General features: G+C 45.8%; 2 protein-coding genes across 4 annotated transcripts in view; one reads left to right on the top strand and one right to left on the bottom strand.

The window, feature by feature from the left end:
• Positions 1 to 916: 916 nt before the first annotated feature.
• Positions 917 to 5,372, top strand: LOC115135763 (uncharacterized). The gene has a single exon (XM_065023650.1). The coding sequence runs from the start codon at positions 935 to 937 to the stop codon at positions 3,263 to 3,265; it is 2,331 nt and encodes a 776-aa protein (XP_064879722.1). The 5' UTR covers positions 917 to 934; the 3' UTR covers positions 3,266 to 5,372.
• A 2,266-nt stretch (positions 5,373 to 7,638) lies between these two features.
• The window catches only part of LOC115135761 (bromodomain and WD repeat-containing protein 3-like), a 30,623-nt gene continuing 20,556 nt past the window's right edge, over positions 7,639 to 17,705 (bottom strand). For 2 of the 3 annotated variants that reach the window (XM_029670823.2, XM_029670824.2), the window contains exons 36-40: positions 12,667 to 12,819; positions 11,522 to 11,694; positions 11,300 to 11,388; positions 11,054 to 11,185; positions 7,639 to 10,745 (exon numbers count right to left, since the gene is read on the bottom strand). In XM_029670823.2, the coding sequence (XP_029526683.1) occupies positions 10,009 to 10,745; positions 11,054 to 11,185; positions 11,300 to 11,388; positions 11,522 to 11,694; positions 12,667 to 12,819 (1,284 nt within the window). In that variant the 3' untranslated portion in view covers positions 7,639 to 10,008. Of the gene's footprint in view, positions 10,746 to 11,053; positions 11,186 to 11,299; positions 11,389 to 11,521; positions 11,695 to 12,666; positions 12,820 to 15,471; positions 16,173 to 17,705 lie in introns of those variants that run through there. The other variant, XM_029670825.2, reaches the window with a different exon arrangement.

Raw genomic sequence — 17,705 nt, 5'->3', positions numbered from 1 at the left:
GCCTTTATACAATATTTGTATAGCAAATGTCTCAAATATACAACAACGAGAAATTATGAATATGTGAGAAGTGGCGATTGTTTTTTTTACACGCATGCAGAAAATCCAAGAGAAGACGCAGCGAGAGGTGCTTTATTCAGTGACTGTATGACTCATACGGTCTTATCTAAAGAGTGGGAGCAGGCGGGCGGGCGAGCGAGATGGGGTTGCACATGAGACCAAAATTCTGCAGCATGCGACTATTATTCTAGTACATGATGGATTCCATAAGAACTGTCCGTGCAAACTTTTGGAACATGAGGGAAAGTAGACTATACATACCCCAAGTGTTGACCTCCCACCACTGCTCAAGTTAAATCTGTAAAAGTAAGCTAACCTGATTGGTGGGATATCTTCTTAAAATGTTTACATAGCCTTATTGATTTGTTTATACACAAGAGTATTATTCAATGAGTTCATTTATCAATTACTAAATTGACAATAAAACCATTATAACCTCAAACAAGGTCAAGGTATGCTCAGTCATATTACTTATCCTCTAAGAGAAAGTTCCAAGCGGTCACCTTCCTGTTGAATTTTTTATTTGACATCTTCCACCCCCCTGTGTGCATGTGTTGTGTGTATCTTTGTGCGTGTACTGCTCTTATGCTTAGTAGTAACAACACATATTTTTTAGTTTTTAATTGTGCAATCTGCGCCTTTGGTGTCTCTTGTGTTTCAGACACCCCTGAACTCAATGTGAATGAATGATACTATGAATTACTTAGTAGTTTTTCTTCCCTTGTCATAAAATACAGAATGTTTCCCATTGAACACACATTTTGTTGCATGAAATTACCCAGCTGACTGTACGACTGAATTTACCCAGCTTCTTCCAAATACAAATACAATATTGTCTCCTTTTGCAGTTAAACCCAAGATAATTGATCTCCAAATGGATAGAAGATTCCACAACTTGACTCTGGAGCAAGTCCAGACTCTGGACCAGGTGTTGACAGAGGTGATCCCCATCCACGGCAGAGGGAACTTCCCCACCCTGGAGGTGAGACCCAAGGACATCATCCACGTAGTGAAGGACCGGCTGTTGGAGAGGGAGATCAGGGTCAGGGACATCCGCCTCAATGGGTCCACCGCCAGCCATGTGATGGTCAGGGACAATGGCACGGGCTACAGAGATCTGGACATCATCTTTGGAGTGGAGCTGCCCAGACAGGAGGACTTCCAGGTCATCAAGGAGGTGGTGCTGGGCAGCCTGCGTGACCTCCTTCCCCGTGGGGTTAACAGACGCAAGATCACCTGCCTCACCATGAAGGAGGCCTATGTGCAGAAGATGGTCAAGGTCTTCAATGAGCACGACCGCTGGAGCCTTATCTCACTGTCCAATAACAGGGGTAAAACAGTGGGGCTCAGGTTTGTAAGTTCCCTGCGACGCCAGTTTGAGTTCAGTGTGGACTCCTTCCAGATTATATTGGACCGTATGCTGGAGTCATACTGGGAGACTGAGAGGAGGCAAGAAATTCAGTGTGAGGGATTGGAGTCACACAATGGCATTGTGTTACATCCAGATAGAGGGGCAGAGAAAGCCATAATGGTACCCCAGTATTCTTCCACCTCTGAGAATCTAAAAGAGGATAAAGACAAAGATCCAATGATGACTCGCTTCGCTGACAGTCCGTGCCACAGTGAACAGGTTGTTGTTCAAGAGGAAGAATCATCGCATCCAATGAATGTGCATGCAACTGGAAAACAAGAGCCACTGGAAGTGTTAGAGATAGAGAGAGCAGAGCTAGACCTGGGGACTCTGGATAATGAGGAAGAGGTAGAAGAGGAGGGGGTGGTAAAGGTTGATACAGTACTTGAGATAAGAGTAGAGGAAAAAATGCCATTTGTTCAGAATACAGATTATCCCTCACTTATATCCTCCTCCAAAATATTGACAGATGTGATGGAACCTCTGGTGTCAAATATATCTGTAAACCCTCAAAGTAACATAGAGGAGTCACTGATCTCTGAGTCAAAAGACATCAAGCCATCCCCAGTGTTGCTCACAGAGAACTCAGTGCAAGAGCAACTTCAAGTGATGCCTCAATCCACATCCCAAGCCTGCACTGCTGTCACACAAAACGTACATCTTGAACATTTATTCCCTCCGCCAGCCAAGAAAACCTGTAACACATCCCAGGGAATTGTCCCTGACTATTGCCCCTCACCTAAACCACCAAGGAAGATGTCACGGAAGATGAGCAGCATCTCATCACTCCCTGAAAAATGGTCTTTGTTAAAAGATTTGTCAGATCTGACAACACAGCTGTTTGAGCCTATAGAAATACTTCCAACACCTCAACCAAGTCACTCTTTATTAGACACTGATCAAGGCCATTATTCATCCTCCTCAGGGTCCAGACAGAGGAACTCAGAGGGCACTAAAACATTCACAGACCACCTTACTCCAGCCGTTTCATCCCAGGATAAAAACATCTCACCCCGTACCGTAGAACAAATAGTCAGGGTGAAATATTCAAAAAAGCCACCAGACTCAGAAGCTTCTGAGGAATCATTGTCCCTTCAAACAACAGGGAACCAAGTCCCAGAGACTGAACCTGCTGCTACTCAGGAACTAGCGCCACCAGAGACAACCACGGTCTGTCCACGGGCAGGGGCAAGTTCGGCCCCAAGGGACAAGGCCAGCATCACTGTGGTAGCAGAGTGCATGTACGGGGACTTTGAGCAAGCCATGGATCATCTGCGTTTCCGACTGATTGCCACCCATAACCCAGAGGAGATCAGAGGAGGTGGGCTTCTGAAGTATAGTGATCTGCTGGTGAGGAACTTCAGGCCAGCCAGCGAGACAGAGATCAAGTCCCTAGAGCGCTACATGTGCTCCCGCTTCTTTATAGACTTTCCTGATGTTAGCGAGCAGCAGCGCAAGATCGAGGCCTACCTGCGCTGCCACTTTGTTGGCGACGAGGAGACTAGCAAGTATGACTATCTGATGACCTTGCGTCGGGTGATAGATGAGAGTACAGTGTGTCTGATGGGACATGAGAGGAGACAGACACTCAATATGATCACTGTCCTGGCCCTGAGGGTACTGGGGGAACAGAACGCCATCCCCAACACTGCCAACGTCACCTGCTTCTACCAGCCTGCGCCATACATGGCTGACCCCATATTCAGCAGCTACTACATTCCCCAGGCAGCACAGCCACCTCTGCTTTACCACCCCTACCCTTTACATGTCCACATGCAGACCGGCCTGGTGTAGCCCCAGCATGTGAGTGGGGGAGAGCATGCGGGCTGCATTCTATATGGTTCTACTCTGTAACCAGAGGCACAAAATTGATTTTAAAAAGAAGAGGCATGAGCGCAATTTGTTCAATGCTTTGAAAAGACGCTGCCTATGACGTGAGACAGCGGACACAAAATGGGGAGAGTTGGAGCTTTATCTTTGGATAAAGGCCACCACGTCACTCTTTTCAAATGAAAAATGTTTTGATTGGGAGAGAGAATAGCTGATTACTCACTGAGAGCAAGCTGCAAGGGAAAATGTCACAGAGGGAAATGACAGTTTACGTGGCTGTTTCAGCTGCAGCAGCAGGCTAGGCTTTGTCTTTGTTACCTTCCTGTGACGCGGGGATCCTGTACTGTCAATTAATGACAAAGTTGTTCAAACATGACAGAAATACTGTATGAACAGTTGACTGAACGTTTCTTATCATATCCTATAGTGAGGTAGAGGACGGGCAAGTATGCTGCAGTGGATGAAGGTATAAACTCTTCAAAATAATTAGACATACCATAGTTGATTTAGACAAAAATCACAAGACATTATGTTGAAATTAGACAGTATCTGATCAAGCCAAAAAACTGCGCTGTGTTTTAGAGAGAACCTGATGAGTTGTTCTTCACGAATGTAAGTGAATGAGCTTTCTTGAAGTGATCACACTTGTGTTTAAAGGTAGACTCAGCAAAATGACGTTGCCACGAGCAACACCACAGGGACAGCAGGTAGCCTAGTGGTTAGAGCGTTGGGACAGTAACTGAAAGGTTGCTGGATCGATTCCCTGAGTTGACAAGGTAGAAATCTGTCGTTCTGCCCCTGAATAAGGCAGTTAACCCATTGTTCCCTAGTAGGCCGTCATTGTAAATAAGAATTTGTTCTTAACTGACTTGCCTATTTAAATAAAGGTTCAATTTAAAACATTGTCCCCAAAAAATATACAGATGCAAGACCAGTCACACACAGTATCTGCACAGGTTCGCTTTAAGCTGTTCACAGCATTGTAGCCAGGGCACTGAAAAACCAGAGAAGTTGAGCCTCGCGCTTTAACGCTCTTAGTTCTTGCGGGAAATTGACCCACTATGCTGTCATATCGCTGAATCTACCTTTAATATTGTATTGTAACGTCACAAATCTTGATATGACATCATCAGCTGTGCTTAGGTCTTGGGAAAATGTGGCGTAGAGTACATATTGATTTGTTTTCTGGGTGTTAATGTCTGACTGCATCCTTGGTAAATGTTTGAGTGTCTAATGAGTGACTACATGAATTTATCAGGGCGAAATCAGGGTTGTTAAGATAAGACACATTCCAAAGTGTTTTAAACTATCACCCCTCAGTTTTGTTATGTGGTAGTATTTAGAAGTAAGATTTAGAGATCTAAGTTGTAACTGTGAGACAGAATGACACTCACACCAAACATAGATTCACTGTTACTTATTTATGTGTGCCATTTCATTGTAAAAGACACCCAAGAGGTCATATGTAAAAAAAAATAATAAATACAAAATGTATTTTCAGCACAGGCGTGGCAGTAGGTGAGTTACCCTAACGGGCAATTCAATCTGGAGCACAATGTAAACGTACGCAACCTTGTTGTTAATTAGTGAACTATAGATGTATCGGATGTATGTGTGATTCACCAATTCAATATAGATGAAAGTCTAATGTAAATGTAACTGTGCAGTAATCTGGTACTTCTCATAAACCATAGCGTTGATTGTAAATTGTAATACAGTAATCTATGTTGGGATTCTTTAGGTATAATCATTTTGTCTCATTATCGGAACTTTATCTGGAGCTACTGTCATGTATCGGTAGAGAAACATCATGCATTTTCATGATCTCTGTATCCCCATTCATATTCAAATATTTGCTCAATTTGTATGGTCATTTTGATAATAAACCTCATACATTTAAACATCCTCAGATTACTTGCATACAGCCTCTAGACAGTGATGCTGATTGCACTGGAGTGAAAAGTCTCTGGTTGATGCTGAATGTAATCATCATGGCTTTCTGACAGGAGGTGACTTCAGCATTCCAAAGGAAGTAACACACTTTTTTTTTTTTAAATGTTTTTTTTTACAGTTTTATAACAGCCCAAATTGATACATTTGCCTGTTTCCATCCAGAGACCCTCAACATCACTGCAGTCTTTCTGGGCGTGCTGAAGCGCCATGCGTCAGAGGAGTGTTAAGTATTGTTGCTAGCTGAGTGTCTGACTCATCTCTCCAGTCTTCAGTGCATTATCTAGTGGAGGTACCTCCATCACAAGGCTAACTGGCTGAAAACCAACCAACCACACCACCAGACTTGTCCACTCTCCTCCTAGCTTCCATACCCTATCCAACACATAGGCTGCTACTCCTCCTCCTCACTCTCTCTGAGATAGAGCAGGTAACTGTGGGACCGTGGTGTGGGGTAGTCAGGGGCAGAGGCGGGGTGGGACTGACATCACTGCAGAGATATGGCCCATGGTGCATCTTTATGACTCATCATCATGGCTCTTTGAGGGGGCAGCCAGAGATGACTCACCAAGCCAGGGATGGGTTTTAAACAGCCAGACAAGAGTGGCTATTGTGGAATACACAGGGCCTGGTGAAGAGTGGCAGCTCAGCTTGTGCCAAGTGTGTTGACTGGCAGGATGTGAAAATCCTGCCGTGATGACTCAAACAATAACACGTCAACAGCATGGGGTCTGGGAAAACAAATGAGGAACAGGAGAAAATGGCTGGAACACAGAGGAAGTGTGAATTCACAGTACCATTTTGCCATGAGTAGTGACATAACATTATATACAGTTGGGAGAACAAGTATTTGATACACTGCAGGTTTTCCCTACTTACAAAGCATGTAGAGGTCTGTAATTGTTTATCATAGGTACACTTCAACTGTGAGAGACGGAATCTAAAACAAAAATCCCCAAAATCAGTCTGATTTGTAAGTAATTAATTTGCATTTTATTGCATGACATAAGTATTTGATCACCTACCAACCAGTAAGAATTCTGGCTCTCACAGACCTGTTAGTTTTTCTTTAAGAAGCCTTCCTGTTCTCCACTCATTACCTGTATTAACTGCACCTGTTTGAACTCATTACCTGTATAAAAGACACCTGTCCACACACTCAATCAAACAGACTCCAACCTCTCCACAATGGCCAAGACCAGAGAGCTGTGTAAGGACATAGGGGATAAAATTGTAGACCTGTACAAGGCTGGGATGGGCTACAGGTCAATAGGCAAGCAGCTTGGTGAGAAGGCAACAACTGTTGGCGCAATTATTAGAAAAAGTTCAAGATGACGGTCAAATCACCCTCGGTCTGGGGCTCCATGCAAGATCTCACCTTGTGGGGCATCAATGATCATGAGGAAGGTGAGGGATCAGCCCAGAACTACACGGCAGGACCTGGTCAATGACCTGAAGAGAGCTGGGACCACAGTCTCAAAGAAAACCATTAGTAACACACTACGCCGTTATGGATTCAAATCCTGCAGCGCACGCAAGGTCCCCCTGCTCAAGCCAGCGCATGTCCAGGCCCGTCTGAAGTTTGCCAATGACCATCTGGATGATCCAGAGGAGGAATGGGAGAAGGTCATGTGGTCTGATGAGACAAAAATAGAGCTTTTTGGTCTAAACTCCACTCGCCGTGTTTGGAGGAAGAAGGATGAGTACAACCCCAAGAACACCATCCCAAACATGAAGCATGGAAGTGGAAACATCATTCTTTGGTGATGCTTTTCTGCAAAGGGGACAGGACGACTGCACCGTATTGAGGGCAGGATGGATGGGGCCATGTATCGCGGGATCTTGGCCAACAACCTCCTTCCCTCAATAAGAGCATTGAAGATGGGTCGTGGCTGGGTCTTCCAGCATGACAACGACCCAAAACAGGGCAACTAAGGAGTGGCTCCGTAAGAAGCATCTCAAGGTCCTGGAGTGGCCTAGCCAGTCTCCAGACCTGAACCCAATAGAACATCTTTGGAGGGAGCTGAAAGTCCGTATTGCCCAGCGACAGCACCGAAACCTGAAGGATCTGGAGAAGGTCTGTATGCTTTTCTGATGTATCAAATACTTATGTCATGCAATAAAATGCAAATCAATTACTTAAAAATCATACAATGTGATTTTCTGGATTTTTGTTTTAGATTCCGTCTCTCACAGTTGAAGTATACCTATGATAAAAAAATTTAGACCTCTACATGCTTTGTAAGTAGGAAAACCTGCAAATTTGGCAGTGTATCAAATACTTGTTCTCCCCACCATATCATGTTTTTCTATGGTGATTAAAGTGGGCATGTTTGTATTGTGTTTAGAGAATGTGACAGAATGAGCCAAATACCAGGGGCACCAAGTTGGGAGAAAATCTGTCGCTCCTTTATTTAAAAAACAAAACACACAATCAAAAATATTGTGTAGAAAAAAAGTCACGTTTATTATTACACCTAGAATGTCATCATTGCTGGATTCAGAAACTACTAATCTGCTGCTTAAAGGCAAGTCCATTTACCATCTATTATATTAAGAGAACATGTTCACAAATTATTTGAGTAGGGATTTATCCATTGGCCCAAGTGATGTGTTTTCAAACTATACCCACAGTTTGCAGACGACAGTTACTGCTGTCTCGCGATTAACTAACGAAAACCTTGATTGATTTTGCAGTCCCATCTCTTTCCCTAGTGTGGCAACATGACTAGCAGTAGCATGGCCCATCAGATGACACCTAAGGGGTATTTCAGAGACCCTAAACCAGAGTGTAGTAGGCTGATTCATGGGGTAGTGGAGCCGGGTGGATCCTGGGGGCATGGGGAGCACAGGAGGGCTGAGTCCTGGAACACTTAGCGTATGACACACACAGAGCACCTTATGTTAGGAAGTCGAAGGAGAGAAGACAACCTCGCTGTCTGTAGCCTTGGTTTCTGTTTCTTAGGCAACGTTGCCAAGTGGCTCAGCTGTGTCGGACCCTCCGACCTTTGACCAAGCAAACACAACCCTCTGGTTTAATAATGCTCACAACAAAACAATAACACAAAACAGCCCAGAAAAGGTGTATTTGTATGCAAATGTGTTGAATATTATTGGCACAATTTATCTGCGCTTCGTACACACAAATAAAAAGTCCTTTGTTGTTTAGAACTGCATGGAGCGAAATCTGTTTGCTCTTTGTGGCTTGTCTGGTCATCCAATATTGTGATTAGGTGTAAAATCAGAGGGCAGGATAGCATACTCAGCCCAACAAAAGCAATCTCAAATTCAGCTGCCACATACAATAGATACATGTGCAAACATTTCACCATCATTAATATTAGCTAAGGAATAATTGCAAAGTGTATAATACAGTGAAAAAATATAAATATTTCTGTAGTAAAAAAATGTCCTTTTCAGTATGAGGTGGAAGTGAGTGGTGGCTATGGGCGAGCCTCTCCCCAAAGTACCATGATGCACTTTGGTTTGTGTTTGAACCAATGACTGGTTTGAACATGCTGGGTTGAAGGACAGTGCCCTGGAAGTTATAAATTAATGTGTGCATTTGATTTAGATCAATGAAAGTATGTTCCGACCAACAGAAATAGAACTCAATGGTAGACCCTTATACAATCGCTTTGCATTTCTCCTTTCCAATTACCCACACTCTTTCACTACACTAGCTACCACACTAGACATCACTCAACCATAACAACCACACGCTACAGGAAGAGGATACGGCAAAGCCTCTATTAACCTATTGTATGTGCAAATATACAAACTCTACAGAATTGACAAGGATTACGGGGGATATAGCATTGAAAACATTCAGTGGCCCAGGAGTTAACTAAGGAGGTCTGCCTCTGATTCAATGGCAGAACATTGTACTGTAGGCATGCAGCATTTTATTAGTAGACATAATTAATGATGAAAGAAGTCACCACCTCAACTAATTAGAATCAATACGTTCCCACGCAAAGATAGTCTGAGAACCAAAACCCACAGACACAGCAGTCCTCTAAGACCTAGCCTGGATGCCTAAAAATAGATTAATGCGGTGAATGAACACACCAGAGTTGACCTCCCAAAGTGAAGGATGGGGGTTGGGGAGGATGAAGCATAGTGGGAGGGTTAGCGTCAATCAGACAACCCAACACAGAGGGGGTCATGTGGAAGAGGGTAATTTAGGGAGAGATGTACTGTACTGTTCAGACAGAACACAAACAGAGAGAAGGGAGCATCAGTCTGTCTGTCATCCAGATGTAGAGGACAGCAGAGCTTAGTCTCCTTGAGCTATAACATATGAGCACCAGTTTTTGGCATCTCTTGAACCTTTGTTGTTGTATGATCAGGAAGATCAGAGGTGAGAGAAAGATGGGGGAGGAAAACTGAGGATGAGAAGGAGAAGAGTTATGAGTTGATAGAAGAAGAGGAGTAAGGGGAGTCTTTAAGGCCCAGGAGAGCAGTAAGTAAGGCGGAGGTGAGTGAGTTGACTTGTGGGTCCATGTTGATGAGTAGCTTTGAAGACCAGGGAGGGAGATTCCTTGGCAAGATAAGGAGCACCACTGCCAGTAGAGTCGTAAACAGTCTCGTACACAAAGCAAAATGATACAAAAATCAATAAAAAAAATTAAAGCAAAATCCCTGAAGTATTAATTTAGTCAATTGTACAGTCTCCAGTCTCACGCCTGGTGGGTAAGGTAGATAGGTGGTTGGTAGAAGGCCCAGTTTAAGGTGGTTTGAGGGGGTTGTGTGAGTCAGTGGTTCCAGCCCATAAGGTGGCTGACCCGGGCCTTTTCGGTCATGCGGCGTAGCCGTCCTGAGCGGGACATGCCTAGGTTGAGTGGGTCCTCTGTGGTCCCTGACTCGTCATCTGACTCGTCGTTGTACAACACTGTCCTGCGGCCCTGGTTCCGAGTGTTCACCTGACCAGACTTACTGCGGCTGCTGCTTTTCTGACCGCCCTCTGCCCCACCCTCACCCTGCTCTGAGTCCTCCTCCTCTTCTGATTCCTCCATTTCCTCAGGCTCCTCTTCGTCTTCAGGCTCCTCCTCTTCGTCCTCAGGCTCCCCTCCTTCCTCTTGCTGCGGTGGCTGTGGCTGCTCCCCCTCTTCCTCCTCCTCATCTTCACCTTGTTCGTCTTCATCCTCCTCTTCCTGCTCCTCTGCCTGGACTCGTGCTCTCTTGGCTCTTTCTGGAGCCTCCTCTTCTTCCAGCATCCTCTTCCCAGAGACAGTCATCTTGCCCTTGACTTTGTGGCCTGTTTTTAAGCGGGGAGCTTTGCTGTAGTCGTGATCTCCCCCGTCCACAAACTTTCCAACCTCCGACTCACTGTCCGACTCACTATCTGATGAGGAGGAGGATGATGAGGAAGACGAGGAAGACGATGACGAAGATGAGCTATTGGATCCTCCAGATCCCTCTCCCTCTTCCTCCTGCAGCACTCGTCTCCTGTGGCTCTGTCTGGTGCCGTTAGTAAGAGGTCTGTTACCCTCTGGGGGGGAGAGAGAGAGAGGGGCACACAACGCCTCCCTGTTAAACATAGCACGGCAACACCTACTAAAGTAGCCTCCAGTAACTGCTGCCAAGTAGACTTACATGATAACCCTTTCTAATTGTGTGATTTTGGCAGCAGTGAAAACATAGTAATGATGTCATCAACTGCAGCGATTTAACCAGGCTGACTCCAAACATTCAAGCAGTTGGCAAAATCATACATTTGTCTGATAGCGTGGTGAAACAGCTCTATGAAGGACTATTTATCCACTGCCTGCTGGAGTTGGTTACCCTGTGTAGTAATACCTGAGTTCTTGACGGGAGTGGTTTGGCTGCGGGTGACACGGTCGGCCCCTGGACCCCCACTGTGGCTTCCTGTCCCTGAGTTACACGATGATGAGGGTTGGCTGTCCTCATCCACCATCACACTGCTCGTCTCTGACATTGCAACAACAGCAGCACGTCACGTAACCACCCAACCCACAGTTCACACTTCTCTAAAACACATACCGCCACACAGCGACACAAACATACACTCACGACGAGTGTTACCTTGAGATGGCCTGCGAGGCCGCTTCTTGGATGAGGTCTGTAATTCTTTTGGTGTTGGTTTCTTCCTTGACTTGTGCTTCCCTTTAGGACTAGAGTTAAAGAGACACCAAGACATAGTGTTTTAGGTGGAATCTGAATAGATCCTACAAGGAGTGGTACATAAGTTGGGGTTATTACAGTGGATTTAAGAGTTGTAGAGAGGGGTTCCAGCCAGGCCAGTACCTGGAGGGTCGGCTGGTGGGTGGGGAGCTGCCTCCGCTGTGCAGTCTCTTCCTGTAGCTGACACTCTGGCGACTCTTCCTCCGCTGGTTCTGGACTGCAGACTTGTAATCCGAGATGATGGAGATGATTTGTCTTTCAAAGAAGGCTGATAGGCTCAGTGTCATGGTGTAGATCTGGAGATGAAACAATGAAGATCAAAAATACCATTCTCACAAAACAGTGTGCCTTCAGAAAGTATTAATTATTCCACATTTTGTTGTTACAGCCTGAATCCAAAATCCTATACACAATACCCCATGATGACAAAGCAAATACACGTTTTGAGAGAGAGAAAAAAAAAAAATTACCCCCGTTTTCTCCCTAATTTCATGGAATCCAATTGGTAGTTACAGTCTCGTCTCTGCAACTCCCGTACGGACTCGGACTTGGGAGAGGTGAAGGGCAAGAGCAGTGTGTCCTCCGAAACACAACCCAACCAAGCCGCACTGCTTCTTGACACAATGCCCACGTAACCTGGAAGCCAGCTGCACCAATGTGTCAGAGAAAACACAGCGCACCTGGTGACCGTGTCAGCGTGCACTGCTCCCAGGCCCGCCACCGGAGTCACAGTGCGCGATGGAACAAGGATATCCCTGCCGGCCAACCCCTCCCCTAACCTGGAAGACGCTGGACCAATTGTTTGCGCCCCATGGGTCTCCCGGTCGCGGCCGGCTGCAACAGAGCCTGGACTCGAACCCAGAATCTCTAGTGGCACAGCTAGCACTGCGATGCAAAAGTGTTGAATGCTTATTGACTCAAGACATTTCATCTTTTCATTTTTAATTAGTTTGTAAAAACGTATAAAAACCTAATTCTACTTTGACATTATGGGGTATTGTGTGTAGGCCAGTGACATTCAATTGTATCAATTTAAATTCAGGCTGTAACAAGAAAATGCAGAAAAAGTTAAGGGGTGTGAATACTTTCTGAAGGCACTGTATAAGGGTCAGGGTTATAAATTGTTGAGATATAGTTGACCCACCGCATTTCATTCCCCCTTTGAATCTTGTAAAGAACTCAAGGGCACTCATCCAGTCAACGTTAGTTGAGGTGCAACCCAAAAAATGTATCCTCATTGAAAATCTTGTCAGAATCAGTACACTAACCTGTGACTTCTTGTTGGGCGTGTAGGCCTTGGAGTTGCTGAAAATTAGACGGACATCTTTGGCAAACTCCATGGGGTTCTCGTAGTTCCCGATGATCAGAGTCTCTGTTACAGTCCCCAGGTCCATGGGAGTGTCTATGATGTCTCGATAGTCCTTGGAGAGGAGGGAGAAAGTGCAGTGTTTAGGACATCTGAAACCACAAAGTAACTGTCCAGTGTTTCCAGATTTCTATGAAATATGACCTATAAGCAATGTTCACCCAAGTTATTTTTTTTCGGCTAGCTGTTCTATCATTCAACCTACAGTAGCATCCAATGTCTGGTGTTCAATGTAGGCCTACATTCCATGAGATTTTAGGAAAAAAAATATGCAAGGCTTGACGTTAACCTGTTAATCCACTTGTCCTTCAGACAAGGTGACTGAAAACGTTGTGTTGTTTGATGTAAGAAACCACTTTACAAAATAAAATGCATTATTATTCCCATACCATACAGAGAATAAGACAAATTGTTAGCCTCTGCCTATTGGCTACCGGTCTCAAAATACAACACTGCCCCTTTAAGACGAGAAAAAGCTCTTTACCTGACTCACTTTTCAAAGATCTAGAAATGTACACATTTTGTGCTCTTGTAGGAAGCAATCACTCCCCCATTGCTGACTACAGATTATATAGAACTGGGCTAATAACTCACTAACTAGCAAAGGATAAGAACAAATGTGCACAACAATCTTGAAACAACTACTCAATACCTCTCATGCTGCAAACACAGTCCAGTTCAAAGTGAATGGCACAGATCTATATATGGCAAAGGTATATTTGCATATAGCTAAAGGAGTCCTGATATCTCCAGGAGTGATAAGTATAATTGTTCTCCTAGGCAATCAGCAATTAGTACAGGGAGGTGAGCTCTCCACCTCTGCTAGGCAAATAGCGTTAGTTCTTCAGTCTCCGCTGGTTCTCAGTGGCAGCTGTGGCAGTTTTGTTGCAAAACTAAGACCGTCGCTGAAACAAAGAAGGTGCTGTAGAGTTGTTCTGCTGAGTTATTTGAGGAAGGAAAGGGAGGAAGGCTCCACACCACTCTCTTGCTTGAGTATCTGAACTAGTTATTTACAGATTCTCATTTTGCTCTTTTGTAGCTTTGTCAAGTATGTGTGTGTTTTCTATGCCTGTTCGAACCTCTCCCTGTAGGCTTTACAGACAGACGCTCATCACCCCTTGGCTGCAACCCTTCTAATTTAATGTACCCTGTGCGCACAACCCATGTGGAATTCCAGGTCGTTTGGAACTGCGGTCAAGAACGCAGAGCTCATCTCAGCCTATGCTGCCCTTCAGTCCCTTTACTTTTTGGCCCTGATGGGCGCCATGGATCACCCCAGAGAGCACTGCTACTCCAGCAGCTCTCATCATCTGACTGCTTTCTCTCATAGTCCAAGAGCATCTGGTCGTTGCGGTGGTGGCACAGGTCTACTCATTTATCTTAAGTGGAGATTATCTTCTCTCTCTCACCTGTCCAGCTCCTCATTTGAATTGCATGCAGTCACTGGACGATGGCTCACCGCTCTTTGTACATGGCGACTTCAACCCCCTTACGTCTTGGTTAATTTCTTTCCAACTCTCATTCACCTCACCCTTCCCCAATCAACTCCAACTCACAAGGCAGGTAATATACTCAACCTCACCTTTACTAGAGGCTGTTTGCCTACTAATCTCACTGCAACCCCCTCCAGGTCTCTGATCACTACTGTTTCCTTTTTCTGTCTCCCTCTTCTCCAACCCTACCCACTTAGCCCCTAACCAGAGGGTCATGCGCCGTCTCAATCTTCGCTCTCTCCCATCATATCTCCCTTCTGATTCTGCCTCTTCGACCCTACTCTCCTCCCTTTCCGCATCATATGACTCGCACGGTCCCCTTTCTTCCAAGACAGCTCTCCCCTCCTGCTCTGTGGCTGAGTGACTCATTGCGAGCTTACAGAACAGAGCTACGGGCAGCTGAGCAAAAACTATCATCCTTTCACTCCTTCCCTCTGTATCTGCTTCTAAAGTCACTTTCTACCACAAAATTCCAAGCTTCTGACTAAACCTAGGAAACTCTTTTCCACCCTCTCTGCGGATGACTTTGTCAACCACTTTGAAAAAAGGTTGACGACATTCGCTACTCATTCGCTCAGCCTATTGAGTCCACTGGTCTCACTCACACAGAACTACCCCTACGCCTTGACCTCTTCTCCCCGCTCTCTCCAGGTGACATCTCTTGAACTTCTCACTTCCTTCATCAACTCACCCCTGACCACTGGGTGCACCCCCTCGACTTTAAATTGTCCAGAGTTGCTCCCCTCCTCAAGAAACCAACACTCGACTCATCTGACGTGAAAAACTATAGACCTGTATCCCTTAGGATTGCATCCTACGTGGCAGGCCGCTCCAACCAGGTGACGCGGAGAGGATCAGTCTGCACTGGTGTAGCACCACGTACTCTCCTGACATTGCTATGCGGATGACACCCATTTACACCCCCCCCCCCCGACACCCAGGTGGCAACACGCAACTTTGCGTGCCTGGCAGATATCTCAACTTGGATGTCGGCCCACCACCTCAAGCTCAACAAGATGGAACTGCTCTTGCTCCTCGGGAAGGCCTGCATGCTCAAAGACATCTCCATCAAGGTTGACAACTCCTGTGTTGCCCTCCCAGAGTGCAAAGGACCTTGGCGTGACCCTGGACAACACCCTGTCGTTCTCTGTAAACATCAAAGCAGTCAAGCGCTCCTGCTCTACAACATCCATAGATTACAACCCCACCTCACACAGGAAGCAGCGCAGGTCCCAATCCAGGCACTTGTCCTCTCCCGTCTGGACGACTGCAACTCGCTGTTGGCTCGGCTCCCCGCTTGTGCCATCAAAGCCCTAAAACTTATCCAGAACGCTGCAGCCCGTCTGGTTGTCTCCTCACTCCTCCGCACATTCCACTGGCTTCCAGTCAAAGCTCGCATCCACTACAAGACCATGGTGCTTACCTATGGAACAGCAAGAGGAATTGCCCCTCCCTACCTTCAGGCTATGCTCAAACCCTACACCCCAACTCGAACCCTCTGTTCTGCCACCTCAGGTCTCTTGGCCCTCCCACCCCTACGGGAGGGCAGCTCCCGCTCAGCCCAGTTCAAGCTCTTCTCTGTTCTGGCACCCCAGTGGTGGAACCAGCTTCCCCCTAAAGCTAGGACAGCAGAGTCCCTGCCAATCCTCCAAAAACATCTGAAACCCTACCTTTTCAAACAGTATCTTCAATAATCCTCCTCCTCACCCCGACATACACACACCCCAAAATATGCACTTGCACAGCTCCGACTCTATTAATAACTACATTGAGGAAAAATAGTATCTCTGGATAAGAGTGTGGTAAATGTAAAAATAGGCCTACTTGAGCTCTGAGTGGTTATGGCGCACTGGCCTGTGTAGAGTACGGGCTGAGTCATGAGTGTCAATGCAATGGAATCCTACTCCGATGCGTTCTGCCCACAACAAAATAGCTTACACAGTTTTGCATATTAAGTCTTGCAGCGTTCGTTTTGTTTCAGTATGTTGCATTGATTCAATCACAATTCCTACAGTAAAGGGAAACATTGATAGTGTTAACTAAGGGGAAAAGACTACAAAGTTGAGTGAAGTTCAATCTCGTGCTTCTCTGCGGGGGCCTAGAATTAATTACAATAAGAGTGAAAGTCTTCCTTCCAAAAATGGTGATCAAGGATGTTAATTAAAAAATATGATTTTGTGTGTTGGAATGATGTGAGCACAGTCCAACAACATAATGATGTGGGCATCTACTGGTCATTAAAAATATTAATGCAAGTAGACCACTGATTGGCCAGTTCAGCCAACATGACATCATGTTCTATGAGGAAACAGCAAGCATTTTTGCAACTGTTTGAGATAAGTTGTTGTAGGTGGCGTTTGGCCACAAATACGAGTCAACAACATTATTTGGGTATCAGTTAGCAGGATATTAACTTTTAAAAGTGACATTTTCACTGGACAGTTACTAACTCAGAATTGAGGACAGGTAGTTTGTAATACTTCTGAACCACTAGTCAGACTGATGAGACCCTCAGTTTCTCTGATGGAAATGAAACAAGGTGGACTGGTTTCCCAGACACAGATTGAGCCCAATCCTGGAGTAAAAAGTATCTTCAGAGGAGAAGCACCGTTGCTTTTTAGTCCAGGAGCAGGTTTTATTTAGCTTTTGTGCAAGGAGGGGCACTGCCAGAGACCTGCAAAATGACCTCCAGCAGGCCACAAATGTGCATGTGTCTGCTCAAACGGTCAGAAACAGACTCCATGAGGTTGGTATGAGGGCCCGACGTCCACAGGTGGGGGTTGTACTTACAGCCCAACACTGTGCAGGACGCTTGGCATTTGCCAGAGAACACCAAGATTGGCAAATTCGCCACTGGCGCCCTGTGCTCTTCACAGATGAAAGCAAGTTCACACTGAGCACGTGACAGACGTGACAGAGTCTGGAGACGCCGTGGAGAACGTTCTGCTGCCTGCAACATCCTCCAGCATGACCGGTTTTGCGGTGGGTCAGTCATGGTGTGGGGTGGCATTTCTTTGGGGGGGCCGAACCTCCATGTGCTCGCCAGAAGTAGCCTGACTGCCATTAGGTACCGAGATGAGATCCTCAGACCCCTTGTGAGACCATATGCTCCAGTTTCAACTGTTCTGCCTTATTGTTATTCGACCATGCTGGTCATTTAAGAACATTTGAACATCTTGGCCATGTTCTGTTATAATCTCCACCCGGCACAGCCAGAAGAGGACTGGCCACCCCACATATGCTCTCTCTAATTCTCTCTTTCTTTCTCTCTCTTGGAGGACCTGAGCCCTAGGACCATGCCTCAGGACTACCTGGCATGATGACTCCTTGCTGTCCCCTAGTCCAGGTCTGGGAGGAGATCCCTCAGGAGACCATCCGCCACCTCATCAGGAACATGCCCAGGCATTGTAGGGAGGTCATACACGCACGTGGAGGACACACACACTAC

Source organism: Oncorhynchus nerka, linkage group LG10, assembly GCF_034236695.1.
Source record: "Oncorhynchus nerka isolate Pitt River linkage group LG10, Oner_Uvic_2.0, whole genome shotgun sequence".
Classification (NCBI taxonomy): Eukaryota; Metazoa; Chordata; class Actinopteri; order Salmoniformes; family Salmonidae; genus Oncorhynchus; species Oncorhynchus nerka.
This window is presented reverse-complemented; position numbering and strand designations above follow the sequence as displayed.